Here is a 22,868-nt window from a genome sequence, read left to right as displayed (position 1 = left end):
TTTTATTTACTTATATATGTGTTTTAGTTGAGAATAACAGCCCACCCAGCAAAAACTGGTGGAAAAGACGATTCGGGCAGCCCAGTCGTCTAAACATTTGGCTGAAAATGACGGGAAAAGACGTCTACAAACAGATATCCCTATGTCTAATTGGTTGAAACGTGGTAAATACCCCCTCACCCAAGCTTGACATGACTAAAGCTAACATTTCTTTATGAGGGTAAAGATTGGGTAAGTCTTGGGTTAAGGGATGGTTTATTTAGGCTTATTATTATTATTATTATTATTATTATTACTTATGGATTATTTCTGAGCACTGGGACAAAATAGCAGTACGTTAATATTGTAAAATGCACCAAACATTCATGAAAAACACATAAAAAATGACAGGCATACCACTGTGGAAAATCCACGAAGAGTTTTATTAATTTATGAATAAAAAAGAATAGCAGCCGTATAGAGAGGTCTAGAGAGTCTGAACTATCAGCCAATCAGGGCACAGGAGGGCGGGGCTGTCCGGAATACAGGTGTGAAACAAACACTGGCGCTCGACAGGTGAGTATCGCTAGAGCAGGACACGCCCACAGTAACTTGATTCCGGTACGGTTTTTTTCTCTTTATTTTTCGGTTGCACCTGTAGGTGAGGAGTTCCGGGTGTTTCTGAGTTTCTGTTGGATTACTTAAATCATTTCTCTCCAGATACAGGCATGAAAGTTCATTTCTGAGTCACTACATGTGGCAAAGCCCGTGTAAAATACCTGTCAGTTGTTTTTAGAAACGGCGTTTTTAAGAAGAAAGAAAGAAAGAATTCTGGCTACGGCTTGGTTTGTAGTATTTCGGGCGTCTTGTTGATTCGCGTCGACAGAAAATACTGGGTTTGCTTCAGTATTAACGCGGAAGTAACCAACAAGTGTGGACCAGAATATTGTGGAGATAAAGAACAGCTACTAATTATTATTTTACATCTGAGCTTTCAAAGGGATGGATCCAATGAACTCAGGAATGCGGTACACACCGAAGTCTTCGGTAGGCCTCTCTTTTGCATTTGTGTTTCTTCTTCTTCTTCTTCTTCATTATAGGCGATTACATTGTTATTGGTTTATCCTTCTATTAGGTCATTATTCGTTCTCTTCCTCAGACTTTCTAAATGAAAGACCTGTCTCAATGTAGTGTAGTTGAGGCTATAATGCAGGATGGACCCTGGTTGTCAGAAGTATATAGGAGTGTTGGATATCTTTTGGTCCACCTGATTAAATACCTCTCATGATTAAAAAGACATGTTTCTAGTGCTGTTTTATGTACCGAGTTTTACTCAGGTACATAACAAATTAGCACATAAATACTCCATTAAAGCTATATGTTATTAAAGTACTCGAGGAGTCTCACTTTACATTTCTGCGTTGATCTTTTTCCCTTAATTTAAGTTTCTGTTAAATAATTAAGTTACTACAAACTCTCTTCTCAGTACATAACACTGGGAATTGGGAATTGAGCATATGTGAGTATGTCTATTGCTTAATAGTTTATAAAGACATTAATTGACACACTGCAACAAACATTGACAAGAGGCGTGTTCACCTGCATAGCTGTAAACAGAGCTGAAACTCCTAGCTTTAGAGTCATTGGAATGCAATATATGAGTTATGCTTCTGTAAATACACCTCAAAATGTTTGGCCTGGGAAGGAATATTAAACCGACACTTTAAAATTTAATTTAAGTATTTTTTTGATAGATAAAATAAAGAGAGCAATAATAATATAAAAATAGCCACCCACTCCCACAGGGCTGTGATTTGTATTCATGATCAATGGAAATGTTTGAAAGGGAGAAAATGCCCTAAACAATATCAAAGTGGTGCGCGTTATAATAGTCTACGTGATTTATGAATAACCTGTGCAACTATTATCATGTAATATGTATTTGTTGTGCAGTTTTGTGAAATGGATTTTTAGTACTTTTAAATTTAGCCTAATGGTTCTGTATAGTGAAAATATCAACACGCCCACATTCAGGATTGTACTCGCTGTATGAAAAATTTGGAGGTGTGTCTTTGCAGTTCACACTCCTTGGCTTATGTTTTGTCATGGTCTTAACCTGAAGAAATTAAGGACCCTGTTTTGAAATATGAGTAAATATGAATGTGTGTGAGTTACGTGGCTGTTCTTATTTTTAAATCTAAAAATGCTTTGCCTGCATAGTGATGAAGATAAGAAGTTGCACCTATTCCTGTGTGGTTATTGAGCATGTTTCAGCACGTATGTGTAGCTCCTTTCAAGTCAGACATGTTTAAGCACATGTTCTTCCAGACTGCTCTGTTTTAGATGTTAAAAATAGCAGGAATTGGTTTAAGAGTTTCTGAAGAATAGTTAACTGATGTTGCAACAACAGTGACAACACCTTATGCTGTTCTTCTACAATTGGATAAACTGGCAAATTGATTCCTGAACAGTCTCAGGCTGAATATAAAGCAGATCTGATTAAGAACGTTATTGTTGTGCATGCTTTTGTGATATTTTTAATATGTGATTTTTTTTATTCTTTTTTTTAAATGTGCAGAAAGCTTATTACTCTAAAATGACAATTACATTTATTCAACAGTATCAATTAGGGTTGGTTCCAGGACCCCTCAGTGGATAACAAAAGCTGCAGATGCTCAAATCCTTATAAAATTGTGTAAAATTTGCATGCAATTTGAAGGCATCCTCCTGAATATATTTGTAAAAATTAAAAAAAGAAAAAATTAAAAATTTTACAGGCACAAATGATTGTTTAAGTAGAGACAATCTGTCATAATTTATTGATTATAATGGAGTTCTTTTTAAAAATGGGGGAAAAATGGGATAGTTAATTGAAATGTACATTTGTTAATTCATTAAGTAGTTGATTATTTAGTAAATTAAAAGATAAACATATCTACAATTTATTTGAAGGCAGTTTACAGGCTGAATATTCTTCCCGAATGCTTTTGGAAAATAGCATTGAAAAGTTTAGTACATGTAGAATTAAGGGAAGACAGGATTTTGCCTCGGTTTGTATAGACACCAATAAACTTGACAAATAATTTCAGTATTTGTTACCAGTTGGGGATACTCAGGCATAAGTATGCAATTGACAAGAATGTATTGGTTATCTGTGCTTGCCCAGAGAGAGTTGCTTAATATGTATCATTGCTGGGGCGTAAAGAGAGTCATTTTTCAAAACAGAAACTAGGCCATGACTGTGACATAACTCCGGAATAACAGATCACATGACGCACCTGCGCTGTAATCTGACTCATCAGAGTTTCAGTATGCTTGAAGTTCTTATGCACAGGTATACTTCCCTAACACTGTAACTCATGGAAACTTCTTCAATATAGAGTTATAGTTGGTGACACAATCTTTGTGTAATATTAAAAGATTTCTAAAAGATATTAAGACAGTTATGTTTTAAAATAAATGATTTCTTTCTAGGTTTTATCTTTATTTATTAAGTAAAATTATATCGTTATTATTTCAAACATTTCTTGTGTAAACAAAATGTGTAATATTAGAGAATAATTACAGATTTTACAAATGTTTACAAGAACTGGACAATATGCTACTTGTCTCTGGGGCAATAATCAAAAGTTTTCATGTGAAAGTCTACAAACACTAGTATAGAACCCTTTATAAAATGGAGAAATTGAACCCAACCCACCTTTGTTAGCATTATAGAGAAATATAACCTTTTTTTAAACATAGAAACGCAATCATATGAATAAAATATGGCATTTAGCTTCTCAAAGTCTAAAAACAGTTATGTCACGTAGGGAGAACATGTCTATGTCTGTGACTATCAAAAGACTAGTCTAAGTCTAGATCTACATTGAATGGTATTTGTGAAGATGAAACACCCTTGGTCTTGCCCCTTAGGTTAATCAAGTCTGGGGATCTGCTTCGTGCCTTTCTTAAACAACTTCCTGTGTTTAGATAGGTGTCACAGATAGTCATGTTTCTCCAGCTCTATTTCTACCTCATGTTGGTTAACACCCAGCCACCTACTCTAAGATGTTGCAGTAAATAAAGGGCTATCTCTCTCTCTCTTTTGACCGGTTTCATCTTGTAATAGATCCTCTGATTTTCGAGGTGTGAAGGTGGTGTGCCTTCACATTTGGACAAAACATTTATTTATTTCACTGGATATTTAATAGATGACGGCAAGCGGTCTGACTTTATTTTCCTTCTCTCTATTCTTTCTCACTTGTTTAGGACAAGGACTGGGACCAGGCAGTCACATTCCTGCCAGCTTCAGATGGCAGTAAACTGGAGAAAAAAAAGGGCCCAGGGAAGCTCGGCACCATTATCGGTGTTGTGATCGCAGCATGTGCTTTGTCTTTGATTATAGGACTCCTGGTTTGGCATTTTCATTGTAAGCACGCTTGCTTATTTATTTACTGTTGACAGGTTAATATATGTATCTTTTTTCCAAATATATATAGTAAATGAAATCATTAGTTTTCTCAATAAGCAATATAAATACAATAATTTTTTTGTTCTAAACTTTCCAGATATTCTTAATTATATGGGTTTGTAAAGTCAGCAGTGTCCTTGATTTAACATAAAGACGTTTTATTAGTTGGTAAAATTAGGTATAATTTATATCATGTTGAGATTTGGAAAATGTTAATCCAACACATTCACACACTGTACTTACTGTTACACTACTTACAGTACACTCTCAGGAAAAAAAGATGTGGTAGAGGTACGTTATTGGTCACAAAATGTACAGACTGTGTAAATGTACCTTTTAAAGGTACAACTGTGTTTAAAATTCCAGTTGTGTTCCTTAAAGGTATATTACATTCTGTTCTCCAGAAGTCTTTTAGTATAGAATTATGTCATATATTTTATGTCATAAAAAAACATAATAAAACTCCTGGAGATGAAACCAACATGAAATGTATGAAATCAACACAATTTTAAAATCTACAATTATAATAAAATAAGGTACAATTATTTTCCCTAATTGGGTCCGAATATGTACCCTTGAGGGTACAACCACAGACAAAATTTCTGACAGTGTAGTAATGTTATTTGTTCACTCCGGTATTATATTTTTATATTTTTTTTTGAACAAATAAACTCTTACTGCTCAGAAAAATAGCTTTTTAAAATTTCATTTTCTCAAGTGCTTAATTTTTGTCCAGTACTGTATATAAGAAATAACCAGTGAACCCAAACTTAATGTCATACTGATCATGAACAAAATGTTTAGCTTTGTTTTAGAATGCACTATATGTATAAAGAGACGTCTTTTAGGCCAAATTTGTATTCTATGACATATTTTACACCTTATATATGCCTATATATACACATGCTACAGGATTTCAGGATTAGAGACAGTCCTAGGACTAGTTATGGCCAGATCAGTAGTTGTGAATGGCAATAGAGGTACAATTCTCTTTTCGTCAGCTATTAAATTGTTATTGTACCCATTAAACCAAGACATTAAAACAATAGCTTTTATAATTAATGTCTTATATATAACTAATGTCTGGTTCCTAATTTCTTGTTCTTTTACTGCAAAGTAAGACACTACTCTCAGTTTTGACTCTAAATTATTTCATCGTATATTGCTCACCACACTTTACACAAGCATGAGTATTTATCGTAGCTTGGTATCTATACCTGAGAAAATTTGTAATAAAAAGTGTTTGCAGTGGCTGTATATTATAGCGCTCGTGCAGATCAGTCTCACCCTCAGGAAAGCTGGGGGTCTTTATGAGAAATGCCCCGAATCGAGGGCATTGAGGCTACAACTGTAACAAATCATGAGTGCATTTATATTGTAGTTTATTGTATTTAGAAGAAAACATCTCTATATTGAGAACGGTAAATTCTGTTGTATTGCATTTGGTCTGTTGAAAGTTTCACTGACTGTCCTTATTTCTTGTCTGTCGGTTTAAAGTTCGCCAAGGTCACAAGATTAAAAAGCTGTACACTGGCTCTATGCATATCACAAACCAGGAGTATCTGCCAGCTTATGAGGATAACAACAGCACAGAGTTCCAGGCTCTGGCTAAAGAGGTAGAAGCTCAGGTAAGAGCCAGTCGGATATTAGATTTACAGTTGTGTTGTTTTGTGGGGAAAAAATGAGGGCAGAAAATTTATAGTCGATATTTGAATGTTGTTGTAACATTATTGTAAATTTATTTATTTTTTTTAATATTTTAGTTAAAAGACATGTACTCCAAGAGCCCACAGCTGTCAAAATATTATGTTGACTCCACTGTAAACGCCTTCAGGTACGGCCCTTGCTCTAAAAGCACCAACAATCTCATTCTTAATGTTTTTGTTTTGCTTTGCAACCATTTGTCATTCTCTTTACAGGCTCTTAGTGTGGATTTTGTGGATTATAATTTAAAGAGATTCTTGTTGATTACCATTAATTACAGCCATGTTCCCAAAAAAAGAAATGGTATAGAATCTAAATTAAAACCGAATGCAATTGTGTTCAAATCATTTAAAACCTATATATAACATTACGAAGATTACAAAGACATGGTGTCTGTTTATGAATATGTAAATATAATATGCATATACATTAAATATATATTTGGTAAATTTGATGCAAACAACAGGTTTAAAAAATCTGGGACGTGAGCATGTTTATCACTGTCTTTCATCACCTCTTCTTCTTTTAATGCCTGCCCCACACTTCAGGATTATTTTATTTTTTAATTATTCTACTTTTTCTTCTTCTACTAATTCTACTTCAACTTCTACTTTTATTTATATTTCTATATTCTACTATTTCTTCTTCTACTTCTCCAACAACTTCTAAACCATTTTAGAAAGAGATATATTTCCGTCTTCTTGCCCTGATTACTTAATAGGTTTTAAGCTGCTCAACTCTTTGGCTCTCTTTCATGTTATTTTTTTACATTTCAAAAATGCATCAGTGTTTTCAGTGGGTGACACGCCTAGACTACAGACAGGCCAAATGATTTGGAATTTTCTTGCTGATGTGTCAGTGATCCATGCCATGTGCCCAAGTGCACCACGTAGCGTCATGACAGATTTAGATTGTGCTGATGTGCTGATGTTCCCTCTCCTCCCATTCCCATGAAACTCAGCATCTATGAGAATGTGGCTGTTTTTCTGGAACGCGTGTGTTATTTTTTTTTCTTCTTTACATCTTACATCATTATCTAAAAAAAAAATAATAAAATACATAGATTTTTCTCTGATCAATGCAGTGATTTCCACTATGGAATAATGAATGTGGTTAATGCATTACTACCTTAAAACCCAAAGATCATTGTCATCCAGTATAGGTTTTCTTGTCTGTCTTTGTCCCTGGCATACAAAGATTTCTTAAGATTGTTTGAAGTGTTCTTTTATGATAAATTTTTTTATTTGTTTTGGAATTGCTTTTTTTATCTGCAGCATCATTCAATAAATGGCACATTACATGTCCCACAAAGTGTTTCTTTTAGCCTTGCAAAATGTAATAAGTTTTTAAAAATGTGCTTCAAGCATCAAATTCCCTTTTTTATCAATCAAAGAATATTATTTCTAGTTTATTTATAAACTTGTCTTTCTATTACGTAAATATTTGTCTTAAATGATTGAACTCCTTTTTTGCATTTTGTTTTTGTTATAAATTTTCCCACCACCCGAACTTTCATGGAAATGGGTTTGTAATAAGAAATTAAAATGTTTAATTCAATTAATAAAAATTTTCTTGTATTGTTTCTTTCCCCAGTCAGGGCAGTGTGATGGCATATTACGAATCTGAGTTCCATGTTCCACTATCATTGGAGAGTTCTATCAACGATCTCATGAGCAAATCACAGCGCAGTTCTCCAGGCCCATCAGGAGCCTTAATATTTGACACTATGGAAACTTCAGGTACATTTCATTAATAATTCCAACATTTCAGTCACCTATATATTTAGTTCATCAATTTTTCATAAATAAGCTGCGTTAACTGTTTTTTTACAGCTAATAACTCAGTGCCACTTTTCTCTTCACAGCTGTTGATTCACGGATATTTACAAAAAGTTGTGAGTTTTGCAATAGTTTCTTTTTCATTTGAGCTAATATCAGTCCAGTGCAGTACCTGTATATGCAGAGAAGGAGTGTCTGGTAGTAGATGATCTGTTAATTGCCTGATCTGTGTCTGATTTTCACAGCGGTTCAGAGATTCACTGCACGTACCAGACCTAACCAGGCCGTACTTGTTAAGTCGCCTGGGTTTCCCGACTACCCATACCCACCCAACACGTTGGTGCAGTGGCAGTTAAGGGCTGATCCTAACAATGTCATCAAGCTAGATTTCAGTACCTTCTATCTGGAGAATGCACAAGACTGCAAGAATGACTTCGTGAAAGTTTATGATTCACTGGCAGCCCTCGAGAGCCGAATGATGGCAGAGTAAGTGTATCATGTAGGCTTTATTTGCACACATTATTTGTGTGAAAGCACTACTCCAAAATTATTCTGAAAGGGGCAGTGCCATTTCTGAAATATTTTAGGTTAAAACATTACTAGAGATTAGAGTCTTTTAAAATTATTTTTCACTCTAGTAAAGTTTTGATGTGATGCCATACTTCATGAAAATATTAAACATCTGTTAGCATTTAAACTTAAATGATTACGTATTTGGGCAGCCAAAAAAAGGGAAAGGGGGCTATACAATATGTCAAAAAAAATGATAACATTTTTTTTACAAAACTGTTATTAAGAGTTAAGGAGGTTGAGAAGATTTTGGTCTGATTTCTGTCTTAACAAGAAAGCAGTTTTTTCCCCATAATCATGTGACAGCAGATATTGTTGTGAAATTAACAAAATATCTTTAAAGAGTTATTCCAAATCCATCCTGCTGATTAGTATCTCTGTACACAGGAGTCACATCAGACTCTGAATTTATTATTATTTTTTTGGCTCATCAGGAAGTGTGGATACTATTCTCCTAATGACCCCCTGAGCTTCATCTCCTCAAGCAACGTTATGCTGGTCACACTGGCAACCAACGAGAAAGGAGAGTATCCTGGTTTCAGAGCTCAAGCTACTCAGGTCATGAAAGGCTCTAGAGGTATGAATGAGGAGGTAACATTTGTGTAAACGGCAGGCTTTATTTTTATAATTTATTTTTCCTAATTACTATTTTTCTAATTACCATTACTTTATTACTATTCCTTCAAACTTGCACATTCTTGGTCATCATGACCTGAGATGGTGTAAGGGGAGGAACAATTTAAAGATACTGTGACCTGCAGTATATTAAATGTTCCATTTTTCTTTTGTTTCCCTTTTTATTTTTCTGCAGAGGTAGCATGTGGTGGACTCCTAACAGGAACATCTGGTTCTTTTACATCACCAAACTACCCAAAATATTATCCACCACTCACCAACTGTGAATGGACCATTGAGGTAGAACAGCCTCTTGTTTTAATATGCAATTACTGTTATAACAACACAGGGCCACAAATATTAATGTATGCACTTTTTTTGGTTTGAAGGTGCCCGTTAACATGAACGTGAAAGTGATCTTCTCCAAATTCATGTTGTCCAAAAATGAGCCAAACTGTCCGAAGGACTATGTCCAAGTCAATGGAGAACGGTCAGTGTTGAAGCAGCAGAACTAAACGTTTCTGTGGTTATTAAAAATTCATTGAAGTATTATAATGAAGCATTGGGTCAAAACAAAGTGTTTGTGTGTGTGACTGCTTTTTCTCCATAGGTTGTGTGGTACACTTCAAGCTAACACAGTGCGAACAAGCAACACAAACAAAATGACTGTAGTATTCTCCTCTGATTCCTCACTTGTGGATCGAGGCTTTGATGCAACCTACGTAGCCTTTGAGCCCACTAATCGTAAGTGCCATTTCTTAAAACACCACCAGCATCCCACATCTGTGCTAGTGTTTCACAGCCCAGTTTTTGCAACACACCAGAGGGATGCTAATGCTTATCTGTTTTACGGAAAAGCTGTGGAACAAATGGTTGTTGAGAAACGCTGCTCAGTGCTGCATGTGCCTAACACTCTAAAGGGCAGTGCTGCTGCCATATTAGTAATTAATTAAATCAGGGAGTGAAAGAATTCAGAAAATAGATGCATTTTTAGCTGAGCTTTTGAGAGAACAGTGATAGATGAGCTTATAGAATTCCAGGTGGGTGGGGAGGGTGGGGCCAGCAACACTATATTACCTGCCACACCTAGTAGAGAATTTGAACCTAGGAAAATCTAGAAGACCAGAATCTGAGGACCTTTACTTGTGCAATGTGGCACGAAGAAGTAATAAGTCACAGAGCAAGGCAGGTCCAAGGCCATGCAAAGCTTTAAAGGTTAACACCAGACACATTCTGATAATGGAAGCCAATATAAATTATGAAGGATGGGGGTAATATGGGCAGACGTTTTGGTGCAAACTAAAACTTTGGCTGCCGAATTTTATATGTAGTGTTATATGCAAAATGCTTTAGCAGGTTAGGCAATAGAAGGGAGTATTACAGTAGGTTCATCTAGATCCAGGATCTCATCTTTAGAGACAAATATTGGGTGAAGACTAACAATGTTCCATGGACAAAGAATGCATTTTTGTCAAAAAATTTCATGTATGTGAAAAGTGTGAGACAATGGTCAAGTAGAGCACCAAGGTTACGAACAACAGTGAATGTGCCGACAGTACTGACAGTGACAAGGATGGCATTTGGATAGGCAGAGATGGTTTGTTTTTTAACCGAAAGGAATGCTATGCATTAAGCAGTTTCTATTTCATTATTTAACCAGTGACAGGCCTCCTGCTTTATAATGCCTCTAGCTGAAAGTAACATGAGAAACCCATTGTATCATTAACATCTCTTCTTTGCTCCTCAGCATGCCCAGATAAATTCCAGTGCAGCAGTAAACGCTGCATCAGCCTTGAGCTGCGTTGTGATGGCTGGAATGACTGTGGAGATAACAGCGATGAGAGGAACTGCAGTGAGTACTGCCCAACCACTGCCCTGAAATACATTCAATCAATCACTGAAGTGGACTTAGTTTATTATCCAACACATGTGTGGCTTCCACACTTACACTTTTCCCCACAACTTATTAAATCCTTAATTACTCAGAGTTATAGTTTTGGGGTGAAATGAAAGGAAATAATCTGTGATCAAGTTCAAGTTCAAGAAGTTTGTCATTTCGGCAGTATACAGTGTTTACAGGTCACAGTGAAACGAAATAGCATTCCTCCAGGACCAAGGTGCTACATAAGACAATACACAACATTAAAGTGCAACTAGTGCAAAGCTAGTGCAAATATAAAACAATACACAACATTAAAGTGCAACTAGTACAAATCTAGTGCAACATAAACCAGTGCATACACATTAAAGTGCAAAAGATATGGCTAAGAAAATACAAAACAATATCCCTACAGTACAATACAATACAATGCAATACAAGACAAGGCAAAACCATAAGTACGGAGGGGGTGAGGGAGAGGGACACTGCAATTTAAAGTGTATTTGTGCTGTAAACGGTAACTGGATGTAACCATGACGTAAACAGGATCAGTCTCAGTCTCTAGGTGTTCAGGAGTCTGATAGCATGTGGGAAGAAGCTGTTACAGAGTCTGGATGTGAGGGCTCGAATGCTTCGATACCTTTTTCCAGACGGCAGTAGGTTGAGGAGTGTGTGTGAAGGGTGTGTGTGATCTCCCACAATGCTGAGTGCTTTGCGGGTGCAGCGAGTGGTGTAGATGTCTGTAATGGAGGGGGGAGATGAGCCTTCTTCAGTCTTCGCAGAAAGTAGAGGCATTGCTGGGCTTTTTTCTGATGTTACTGGTGTTAGTGGACCAGGTGAGATCATCCGCTAGGTGAACACCAAGGAATTTGGTATTCCTGACAATCTCCACAGCAGAGTTGTCAATGTTCAGCGGCGAGTGCTCACCCCTTGTTTTTCTGAAGTCTACAACCATCTCTTTGGTTTTGTCCACGTTCAGAAACAGGTTGTTGACTTCACACCAGTCAGTTAGCCGCTGCACCTCCTCTCTGTATGCTGACTCGTCGTTCTTACTGATGGGACCCACCACAGTTGTGTCATCAGCGAACTTGATGATATGATTTGAGCTGTGCATCGCTGCACAGTCATGGGTCAGCAATGTGAACAGCAGTGGACTGAGCACGCAGCCCTGGGGGGCTCCAGTGTTCAGTGTGATGGTGCTGGAGGTGTTCCTACCGATCTGGACTGACTGAGGTCTCCCAGTTAGGAAGTCCAGGATCCAGTTGCAGAGAGAAGTGTTAAGGCCCAGTATATTCAGCTTCCCGATCAGATGCTGAGGAATGATGGTGTTGAATTCTGAGCTGAAGTCTATGAACAGCTTTCGGGCATATGTGTCTTATCTGATCACAAATATTACTCAGTTATAATGTAATATTCAATTATTTGAACATGCCATAGAACAGTCATAGTTTCTTGTGCTCCAGCATGACTCTTAGGGAATGTCTAAAAGCATGGGGAAACATTTTCTGCATTCGTGAATTTTAATAGGAGTTTTTCCTTACCACTGTCGCCCCTGGTTTGTTCACCTGAGGGTTTTTAAATTTCATGTTAAAACTTTGTCTTTACTGGAATTCTGTGACGCTGCTTTGTGACAACATCAGTTGTAAAAAGCACTATAAAAATAGATTTGATTTGCCCATCATCTTCCTTGGGCCTGAAATTCAAGAAGGACTGAGGCAAAGTGGAAAAGAATTCCCATTGTCAGAAAACTGAGATTCTTTTTTGGAAATTATTAATGCTACTTCAGGCTAAAAAGAACCATGCAACATAACTGTAAGTGCACAGTCCAAAAGCCACCATCTGTGATGGTATGAGAGGGTGATAGTGTACAAGGCATGGATGAATTGCACATTTGTGAAGGCATCGTTAATGCTGAATGATATATACAGGTTTCGGAACAACATGCAGCCATCCAAACATCACTTTTTCCTGGGATGGCCTTGCTTATTTCAAGCATACTTAAAAATACAAAATATAAATGGAAAATGCTATATTTGCATTATTAAGAACTGAAATAGCATGTGGTTTTGTTTAAAAAAAAATCTTATTGAGAGATTTTTACAAAGAATAAATATACTTTCCTTAACTTGTCAGTGGGAGGTAAAGTTGATTTACAAAAAAAAAAAACATATAACCATTCTTACTTATGTTTACCAGTGATGTCATCGTTTTGGGTTTTTTTGTCATGGTTTAGGGGTCTGTATGTAAATGCTTGACATTTTATCATGTCCTCTGAGATAAAAGTACAAATCAGTTTAAAAAATAATAAAAATCTACATGTTTTTGTTGTTTTGTGGGGTGTTTCAAGCATCAAATGAACTTGGATGAACCTGGATTTAAAACATTACAAAAGTTCATGATAGAAGGTTTTTTATCTCTCCCTCACCCCCACAGAGTGTGACACTTCCATGATCAGCTGCAAGAATGGTCTTTGTAAACCAATGTTCTGGAAATGTGATGGTGTTGATGATTGTGGAGACAGGACTGATGAAATGGACTGTGGTAAGTTTAGACTAGCAACTTAACACCACTTTTCATGTTTCTCTTTGTCATTAGAAAATGGAAAATATATCAGATATAATTAAATATTTACATCTCTCTCTCTCTCTCTCTCTCTCTCTCTCTCTCTCTCTCTCTCTGTGTACTCCCTAATGCCTTATGTACTAAATCTCACACTCTTCCTTAGCCTCTTGCAAGCCAGATGAGTTTGTATGTGGAAATGGTAAATGTATCTCAATGAAACAGAAGTGCGATGGACACAATGACTGTAGTGATAATTCAGATGAAGCTGACTGTGGCAGAGGTAAGATAACTTTTATTTTTTTTTAAATATAAATATTTCACTTACAGTACAAGGCATTGTGGATATAAGTAGTTTGCTATAATGTCATTATCACCTTCTATCTGTTTCTCTGGGTGAGGGTTGTGGTGTGTGTGTTCCCACCTTGATCCATGGTAGGCTCCAGAACCACCACAAAACTCATCAGGATGAAGTGGTTAAAGAAAATGAATGAATTAATACATTTATATATTAAAATTTGTTGGTTTAGTATTATTGATAATATGAATTTGTTTAACATATAAATTAAATAAACCCTGAAATGGAGAAGCGGAAAAGATGATGTATTTATTTTTTTTATAATATATATATATATATATATATATATTAATTTTTAAAAAAAATGAGGATTTTTAACATTCCTATGTATGGTATTTGTGAATAAACAGAGGAAGACAAAAATATCAATATGCGATAATATTCTAATGACCTGAAAAAAAATAAGTTGAATAGCAAAACTGTAATATAAAATGCAGTTTGTGATTAAAGCATGATTTAAAAAAATGAAAGAAAGTGTAGTTCTTGTTCTAAATTTGAGTTGTAATTATTGTTTCTTTTCAGCGTCTATTCAGTGTACAGTGAATAATTATGTGTGCAAGAATGGACAGTGCCTATCAAAGGTAAACCCAGAGTGTGATGGGGTGAAGGACTGTACTGATGGATCTGATGAGGACTGTGGGGGTAAGGCATGAACTGCATTAGGATTAATGCCCTTAAAGCCACTTGTACATTACACTTGTTGTAAATAACGTAGTTGATCATATTTGCATTGGGGCACTTAATGTAATGTAATGGGGCAAATGAGTAATGGAAACAATTGATCTATGGCAGAAAGTACAAACCTCATTTCCAGAAATATTTACTTCCTAAAAATGCAAAAACTCTAATAAAAAAATAAAATAAATATATATTTTTATACAATTATCACCATCAAACATAAGCCTCTTGGCTTTGACAAAATTAATATATTTTTTTAAATATACCTTTTTTGTGTGTAAAAATCATATCATTGTTGTAGAAACGGTCTATATTGCAGTATATATTGATGTTGAATTACAGTCCAGCCCTAGTTTAATCACCTATTTAACAGAAAAAAGAAAACATTTTTTAATTTACAATTACAATTAGGGCATTTACAAGATGCTATTTTTCCAGAGCAACTTACAAAAGTGCTTTACTGTTTCCTCACAAAAAATATTTTTAGCTAGTTTGTATAGGCTAGAATCCAGCATATACCTCAATATTAGATGCTGCCAAATACAAAAGTCGGTGGATACCTATATATAAATTCCTCACATACACTTTGCATGAATGTCAAATAAATTCAGACATGAGTACAATTGTAAGCATTTAATAAGTGCATGGTAAGTGCAGATTTAAGTACTCTTGACAAAGATGGGTCTTATTCAATGTGTGTTGATACACCAAGCAACTCTGCAGTTTGGACCCCAGGGGAATCTTGTTCCACTGGGTGCCAGGACAGAAAAAATTCTAAATACTTGTCTTCCATGAATCTTGAAGGATGTTGGCTCACGCCAAGCTGTACTTGAACATTGTAGGGCTCTTGGTATAACTTTTGACGATAGCTGTCAAGTACCAGGGCTTTTCCAAGTTTGGATTTATAGGGCAGCATCAGTTGAAGCTGATGTCAGCAGTCAGTGACTAGAACGCAGCAGAGGAGTCACATGGCTGTAATTAGGAACATTGAATATAAGTCATGCTGCGACATTCTGGAGCAGTTGTATGGGCCTGATGGTATGCATATGAAGACCAGACAGAAGGCAGTTGCAGTATTCAAGTCTTGAAATGGCTTGAGACTGAACAAGAACCTGTGCAGTCTTGCACAGGAAAAATAACAGGAAAAACTACAGGAAAAATAATTTTCTGGATGCTGTAACAAAGAAATCTTGAAGGTGGATGGTACCTGACCTGAGGACAAAGAGCTGTTATTTAAATAACTGATGCAAGTAATTAAGTCTGGAGCAATCATCTGGGATAACAGGATTGAATAGAGTCTTGGCAAAGGTGGTTGGATTGATAGATGTAATAATGGTGTCTGATGGGAAGGGTAGAGGCAGGGAGAAATGATCTTGTCAATATTCAACCTCAAAGAAGGTGAGAATATAGTGAATGGGGAGAGGGTTCAGTGGTTCTTCCACACCAAACTCACCCAAGCATGTCTTTATTGACCTTGCTTTGTGCACTGGGCCACAGTCATCCTGGAACAGAGCAGGGACTTTCTCAAGCCCTTCCCCTGAATATGGAAGCATACATATCTTGGTATGCTGAAGCATGAAGTTTTCCCTTCACCGGAACAACAAGACCTAGGTCAACCCCTGGAAAAACAAACTTGTAGCATTATAGCATTATTCCTCCTTAAACAAAGTGTTGTCACAATGCAATCAGGCAGCTAACATTCTCTTAGCATTTGCCAACCCCAGACTCTTACATCAGACTACAACCAGAACACGTTTAAACTGCTCCAGTTGTGGCATGCTTTAAACCACTCCAGCTAACACTGGTGTTGTGCTTAGTGACGAAAGGCCAAATTGCAGTTGCATGGCCATGAGAAACCCATGCCATGAGAAGCTCCAGGCGCACAGTATTTTGTGCTGATGCAAATACCAGTGGAGGTTTCATACTCAGCAGTTATTAAGTCAGTAGAGTGTTGGGGACTTGTATGTACTGTGCGCCTCAGCACTTAGCAACTATGCTCTGTAACTTTGTGGTGTACATCTTCTTGGCTGAGTTGCTGTGGTTCCTAAACACTTTTCAATAATGTTGCTCATGCTTGATTATGGAATACTTAGGAGGGAGGATATTTCATGAACTAAACTGAGAGCTTATTAGCACAAAGCAACTGTAAAAGTACCTATAACATTTTACTATTTATTATATACATTAGCTATAGTGGTACAAAGTTTTGTAAACCAATCACATTAATTTATTTTACGCATCTTCACCTACTACCACATAACTTCCAAACTACCCTTTCACTGCTTTCACTTGCAGTTTGGCAGTGGGTCTGGCTTCTGTGCCCATAACAGATCTACTCAGAACCTCTCCTCAACCATCTGAGTTCACACCCCCTGTCTCAAGCTCAGTATTGTCTATACACTCAAGTTGTGCTGTATATTAATGTTGTTTTTTATGTTATAGACTGTGGAAAGCAACCCTATAAAACCTCACGAATTGTGGGTGGTCAGGAAGCTACAGAGGGCGAGTGGCCTTGGCAGGTCAGCCTTCACATCAAAAACTCTATCCATGTTTGTGGGGCATCAATCATCAGCGATCGCTGGTTGGTCACTGCAGCTCACTGTGTACAAGAAGACCCCAAATTCAAGTAAATCAAACCTCCTCCTTACTTCACAACTGCTTTACTGTCTGGGGGTCCTGTTCATGAAAGAATATTAGTGTCATATTTAAAACTGAAATATAGTAAATATAATGGTAATACATTCTTATGTTAGAATTCAGATTACTCACTCACATATGCACATTTTCATGCTGAATTTGCTTCATGTAATTGTTTCAAAATGCCAAACACCCTGCTCTTCTTTTTAGCTCTCCAGCCACCCCTCTATTAACATATTCTAGTCTAATACAGTAGTTAATGAATCAGAACAATGACTCACAAATATAATGAAATCAGTAAATATTAGGATTGAATTCACAGGACTCTTCTTGACAAGCTTTTTTTTCTCCACACTTGCTGTAGCCCTGCCATGATGAGATAATTGACGTTTTGTTGAAGGCTGTAACATATCAATGATTTTTCAAAACCATTTATAAGCATACTAAACACTTCCTGCTTGATTTGAACCACTGACACAATGCATAGAGACATTTTATATACCGTTATGTACTGGGTGAACTTTATACATCAGTTAAATAAAATAACCAATATAAGTGTTAAAAGTTTTAATTTGCTCACAGAATCAAACACATAAAGCTGTATGACAGCATTCTTTACATTTTTACCGTCGTTCACTGGAAATGTAAAGAAAGGTTGATACTGACACTCTATACCCACTTTTTAATGCTGTGTATTAGATGTAGTTTTTTTTTTAGTTTTCATCTTAAATTCAAATGCTCTCAGTATGGTTACATTTCATAACAATCATTAAAAGACACGTGACTCTGGCTTTTAATCACTTTCACTATTTTGACTCACTCGTCACTCGTTGGAATCACTCGTCTAGAATCAAATCTAGAGGTGGGAGGGAAAAGGCAATATTTGCTTGAAAAGTGCTAAATACTAAGGATGATTCTTTAGAAACTGTTAAACTATTCTGTTTCTGGAAGGAAGATAATAAATATTTCAATGTCATTGTTTCATTGGTGTGTTTTTGTCTGTTTTTTTTTTTATGTGCATCACAGGCTCAATCAAGCAAGCAGCTGGGAGGTGTACCTAGGCCTTCATAACCAGAAACAGCTTGAAAAAGCAGAGAAGCGCTTGCTGAAGCAGATCATTGCCCACCCAAATTACAATGAATACACTTATGACAACGATATAGCTCTAATGGAACTTGACCAACCTGTCGCCTTCAAGGAATCCATTCGGCCCATCTGCCTGCCTTCGGCAACCTATAGCTTTCCTGCAGGAAAAGAAGTCTGGATCACAGGCTGGGGTGCCACAAGAGAAGGAGGTGGGTTCCATTGTCTAATGTAATATGGTGCCTAATGTTTAATGTAATTGCTATTTTTGCATGGTAAAAAAATCATGGAGTCCTTCAGTGTTGAGAGGAAAATAATCATGGAATCACATGCTGTTCCTCCAGCTTAAATTTGTTTTGAGGCTCTCTGAGTATAGCCCTTGCTCCTTCGTATTAAAGAGTCAGCGGAGATGGCTCGTGCACGGATCCTGTAAAAGTTGCTTCCTAGATGTCGTTGGATGTAAACCAGGCATGGGCAACTGGAAGAGGCCCTGGGGTAGACGGAGGATATGTTGGAGGGATTATATATCCAATCTGGCCAGGAAACATCTGGGTATCAATACACACTTTGCAACGATGAAGCCATATTGTTGTAGCATGTGCAGAATTTGGCCCGGTACTGCCTGGCTGGAATAACCATGGACATACCAAAAATGCTTAATGGTACCTTCTCAAATATGCAGCTAACCTGTTGTGTGGGCCCTGCATGGTCTCTTCTATATTTAGCACAGAGAACTCAACAAAAAACAAAAAAATCTTCCATTCTTTTGACCACAGCACATTTCAAAAGTTTTGTACATCACCTGAGATCAGCGTGTTTGGGTTTTGACAGAATTAAGCCTCGAATATTTAAATGGAAGGGAGGCATCAAACAAGCTATCAAAAATCATCAAATTTGCTGTCATTTAATGCTCATTACTGTGAGATTAATTTGAGTGTTTGTGTGTGTGTTCCTCTCCCAGGTGTTGGTGCACAGGTGCTACAGAAAGCAGCAGTGCGCATCATTAACAGCACAGTGTGTGACACACTGATGAATGGCCAGCTCACTTCTCGTATGACGTGTGCTGGAGTCTTAGCCGGAGGTGTTGATGCCTGTCAGGTGTGATGTTCATTTATTTTTTTATATTATTTACCTCTATATACTGTGGTGGTACCCTCAAGGGTACATCTTCACTACCTTTAGTTGGGGAACATGACTGTAGATTTGCCCCATTTCATCTCCAGGACTTTTACACAGTTCTTTAATGAAATATTGCAAATATTCCCTCTCTTTCTGTAGAAGAGAATGTAATGTTCTATTGGGGAACAAAACTTGACTTGAAAGCCACTGTTGTAACTTGGAAAGGAAAAGTTGAAACACACAAAGCATCCAAATGGAAAAGGAATTGAGAATGGGACTTTGTTTTCACCAGTGGGAGAGCTGCCAGCGCACACCAGCTCTCTCTCGCCATATCAGCGACTCATTCTTGTTTGTGTAATTTCTCAAATTCCGCTTGCTTCCCGTGAATGTACGTGTAGTTCATGAGGGCTGTTTCCTCCATCAGATTGATTATTCATCATTCATGTCAGTTTACTATAGCTACCACACCTTAAAGCAGGGGTGGGCTATCTTATCCGCAAAGGGCCAGTGTGGCTGCTGGTTTTTGTTCCAACCAACTAGGAGGTCACATGATCATTTATTTTACTTAAGCCAACTAATTAAAGGAGTGAAATCAGGTGTGCTTGAGCCTGAATGGACACTCCAGCAGCCACACCGACCCTTTGCGGATAAGATTGCCCACCCCTGCCTTAAAGTCACGCACTGACCCTGCACCTAAACCTGTACTGCCTTTGTGGTCTCTTTTACCCCTGCAGAGAGCAAAGTTGTAAAACCATAATTGTCTCCAGAACCCCTGCAGTTATCAAGTCAAAAGTTCTACGGAGTTGCTCCTGTACCATTCACACAGTCCTGAAAACATTAAATGAATACAAATTAGCCATGTATTTTCTAGGGAGAGAAAATTTCCACCACATACCTTTTTAAAAGTACACTCACACTGTTTGTACTTTTAGTGACAATAATGTACCTGTAGCGTACCTCTACATCTTTGAACTTTGTATTTTTTTCCTCCCCAATATCACTTAAGAGTCTAGCTTAAATAAACCATAAAGTGTATTAAAATAATGAATTGATAGTTGTTTAGTCTGAAATGCTTTATTCAGCTCAGCAGGAACCACCTGATTAAAAAGAACCATCTGAATTTTAAATATATAATTTCTAATAAAATCTAATCTTACAGAATGCTTTTACATGCTGAATGTTACAAGGGCATTGAGACAATGTTTATAATGTGTTTGCATAAACATTTTTAAAAATACATTGAGAAATATCAGTGAACTGAACACATTACTTTATACAGGTTTACTTTTATAGATATAATATATAACCATCATTAGACATTCTGCATATAAATAAAAGGCCTATGTTTGTGTTTTAGATGCTGCAAGCCCTTGCTGTATTAACACCACTGTAAAAATAAAAGGCCTTTTCACTCTAATCTGAATGACTATGTTTATATCTTAGTGATGGAACTATTTTAAAAGAGTAATGTGTGGATATTTCTCTTTCTTTCTCTTGTTTTTAGCCCAAGACTAAAAATTGCTGATTTATGTTTCTTTTTCCCTCACTCTCAGGGTGACTCTGGTGGTCCTCTCTCTAGTGTTGGCACTGGACGGATGTTTCTGGCGGGAGTGGTGAGCTGGGGCGATGGCTGCGCCCGCAGAAATAAGCCTGGCATTTACACAAACGTACCCAAATTCCGTGCATGGATCAAAGAAAAAACAGGAGTATAACTCCCCAAAAACAAACACATTGCCTAGGCCTGTGGACTTGTACTGTTGAGTGTATAACGAGTTTGTTTCTCCTGACCTGTGCCTAAATGGACAAAAACGTACATGAAACGTTTAGAGATATTTGATACTGATGTTGATAAGCTACCACTAGCAAAGACCTATTTGACCCAGTGCATGATGAGCCTTTATTGTTGGATAATTAGTACATGTTATTATCAATATTCCTAAAGCTCATAAAAAGGTTATAAATCCCTAAAAGTTTCATACAAAAAGAGCAGTTATTGATTTTATTATTATTATTATTATTATTAATGATCTGTTTGTATCATTATCAGCATTTTATATAATTTGTATATTCTTTGAAGGTAAATAGTAGGGTTTTGTTTTTGTAAACATTTCCTTCTTTGCAACATGCTTCTTAACATTCATTTAAAAATCCATTTTTTAATGACTTATTTGGAAATGATAATATTAATGATACATTTAAATTTTTTTTTAAAGATGGCAAAAATGTTTTAATGTGTATCATTATTAAAGGAGTATAAGGTAGTCTGTATGGTTTGTTACGATTCATTTTTAAATGAAAATTCTCCTTGTATGGCAAATTGTGCATTGTTCAATATTTAAGGTGTGCGCGTGTGTGTGTGCGTGTGTGTGTGTGTAACCATGCATAGTAGAGTCTCAGTTTTTTTTTTTTTTAATATAAGGAAAAGTAACTTTTCTTATCTCTCCTTTGTCATGCATGGACCTCACAAACATGTCAGTGTTTCTGTGAACTTATTGTAAATGAGTGTATCGCACACCAAGTAGTGAATCTATAAATATTTGATGTAATCATTTTATGTGGGGTAGCTTTTAGAGGCATGGAATAGTTTGGACATCTGCTTATCATCATCATTGTGAATATTTCCACTTTTGTAAACAAGTTTGATCAGTTTCTTCTACAATGCCATATTTCACATCAAACCTCTGAACCTTTTACACCTGAACTAGTGAATGAAGCAGAAGTTTGGATACATCGGTGGAATTCTCCTTTAATAACGAGGGAACCAATAAGTTCTAACCTTCAGTAAAAGCGCTGATGTGGTATTTTTGGCATTTTAGTGTTTAAATTCCTCCTTTTCACATTGTTGTGTTTGTGTATGTATTTCATTTAGCATAAAGACACTTCTATAGATAGATATTATTGATTTTATTTTAGAGTGATGTAAAATATGTAATATTTCGTAGTCTTATGTAAGTGTTTATAAAGCACTTGGAGGGTATCTGCCTTTCATTTATATCAGGAAACTTGCCGTGTAAATTGTGATGTACTTGAGCTCATTGTTTTATTCAGGGATTGCATTTACAATGTTTGAGAACAATTTGTGCCCCATGTGTATTTTTGGGGGATTTGTAAATAAATATATATATTAAAATATGTCCAGTTAACATTTTTATTCATTTTGTTAATCCGTCTATGGTGGTCTGCACTTGTACAGTTGTACTTACTACAATAAATGTTTTTAAAATGTATAATGAAAAAAAACATTTTAAAACATTTCATTTGACAAAACAATCTGATTGTTCAAAGAAAGTGATTAAATAATTGTTTATTTAAAACAAAAGATTTCTACGCGAATGGAAAATTAGTGTTTAAAGTGGTTTTGAGTAACATATAATTTCAATTCAAAATTAAAAATTTCTCCCGTTTTGTCATTTGCATGTTACACAATAGTGGTCATAAAATGACAATTGCCATTTT

General features: G+C 36.4%; 1 protein-coding gene across 1 annotated transcript; it reads left to right on the top strand.

Annotated features, from left to right (window-relative positions):
• Positions 1-639: 639 nt before the first annotated feature.
• Positions 640-22,533, top strand: st14a (ST14 transmembrane serine protease matriptase a). The gene is made up of 19 exons (XM_066685591.1): positions 640-1,026; positions 4,231-4,390; positions 5,930-6,060; positions 6,196-6,266; positions 7,730-7,875; positions 8,001-8,030; positions 8,160-8,400; positions 8,919-9,061; positions 9,296-9,399; positions 9,489-9,589; positions 9,710-9,843; positions 10,847-10,951; positions 13,412-13,519; positions 13,704-13,820; positions 14,418-14,537; positions 17,016-17,199; positions 18,237-18,505; positions 19,255-19,391; positions 20,966-22,533. The coding sequence occupies exons 1-19, from the start codon at positions 982-984 to the stop codon at positions 21,122-21,124; spliced, it is 2,505 nt and encodes an 834-aa protein (XP_066541688.1). The 5' UTR covers positions 640-981; the 3' UTR covers positions 21,125-22,533.
• Positions 22,534-22,868: the final 335 nt, after the last annotated feature.

This window comes from Hoplias malabaricus, chromosome 11 (assembly GCF_029633855.1).
Source record: "Hoplias malabaricus isolate fHopMal1 chromosome 11, fHopMal1.hap1, whole genome shotgun sequence".
Classification (NCBI taxonomy): Eukaryota; Metazoa; Chordata; class Actinopteri; order Characiformes; family Erythrinidae; genus Hoplias; species Hoplias malabaricus.
Note: the sequence above shows the minus strand (reverse complement) of the source record. Positions and strands in the feature narration are given on the sequence as shown.

Bases quoted from the DNA above. Each gene is read 5' to 3' on its own strand.
- st14a (XM_066685591.1), top strand. From the start codon at position 982: ATGGATCCAATGAACTCAGGAATGCGGTACACACCGAAGTCTTCG. The intron at 6,061-6,195 runs GTAAGAGCCAGT...TTAATATTTTAG, and splicing joins CTAAAGAGGTAGAAGCTCAG to TTAAAAGACATGTACTCCAA. The intron at 14,538-17,015 runs GTAAGGCATGAA...TTTATGTTATAG, and splicing joins ATCTGATGAGGACTGTGGGG to ACTGTGGAAAGCAACCCTAT.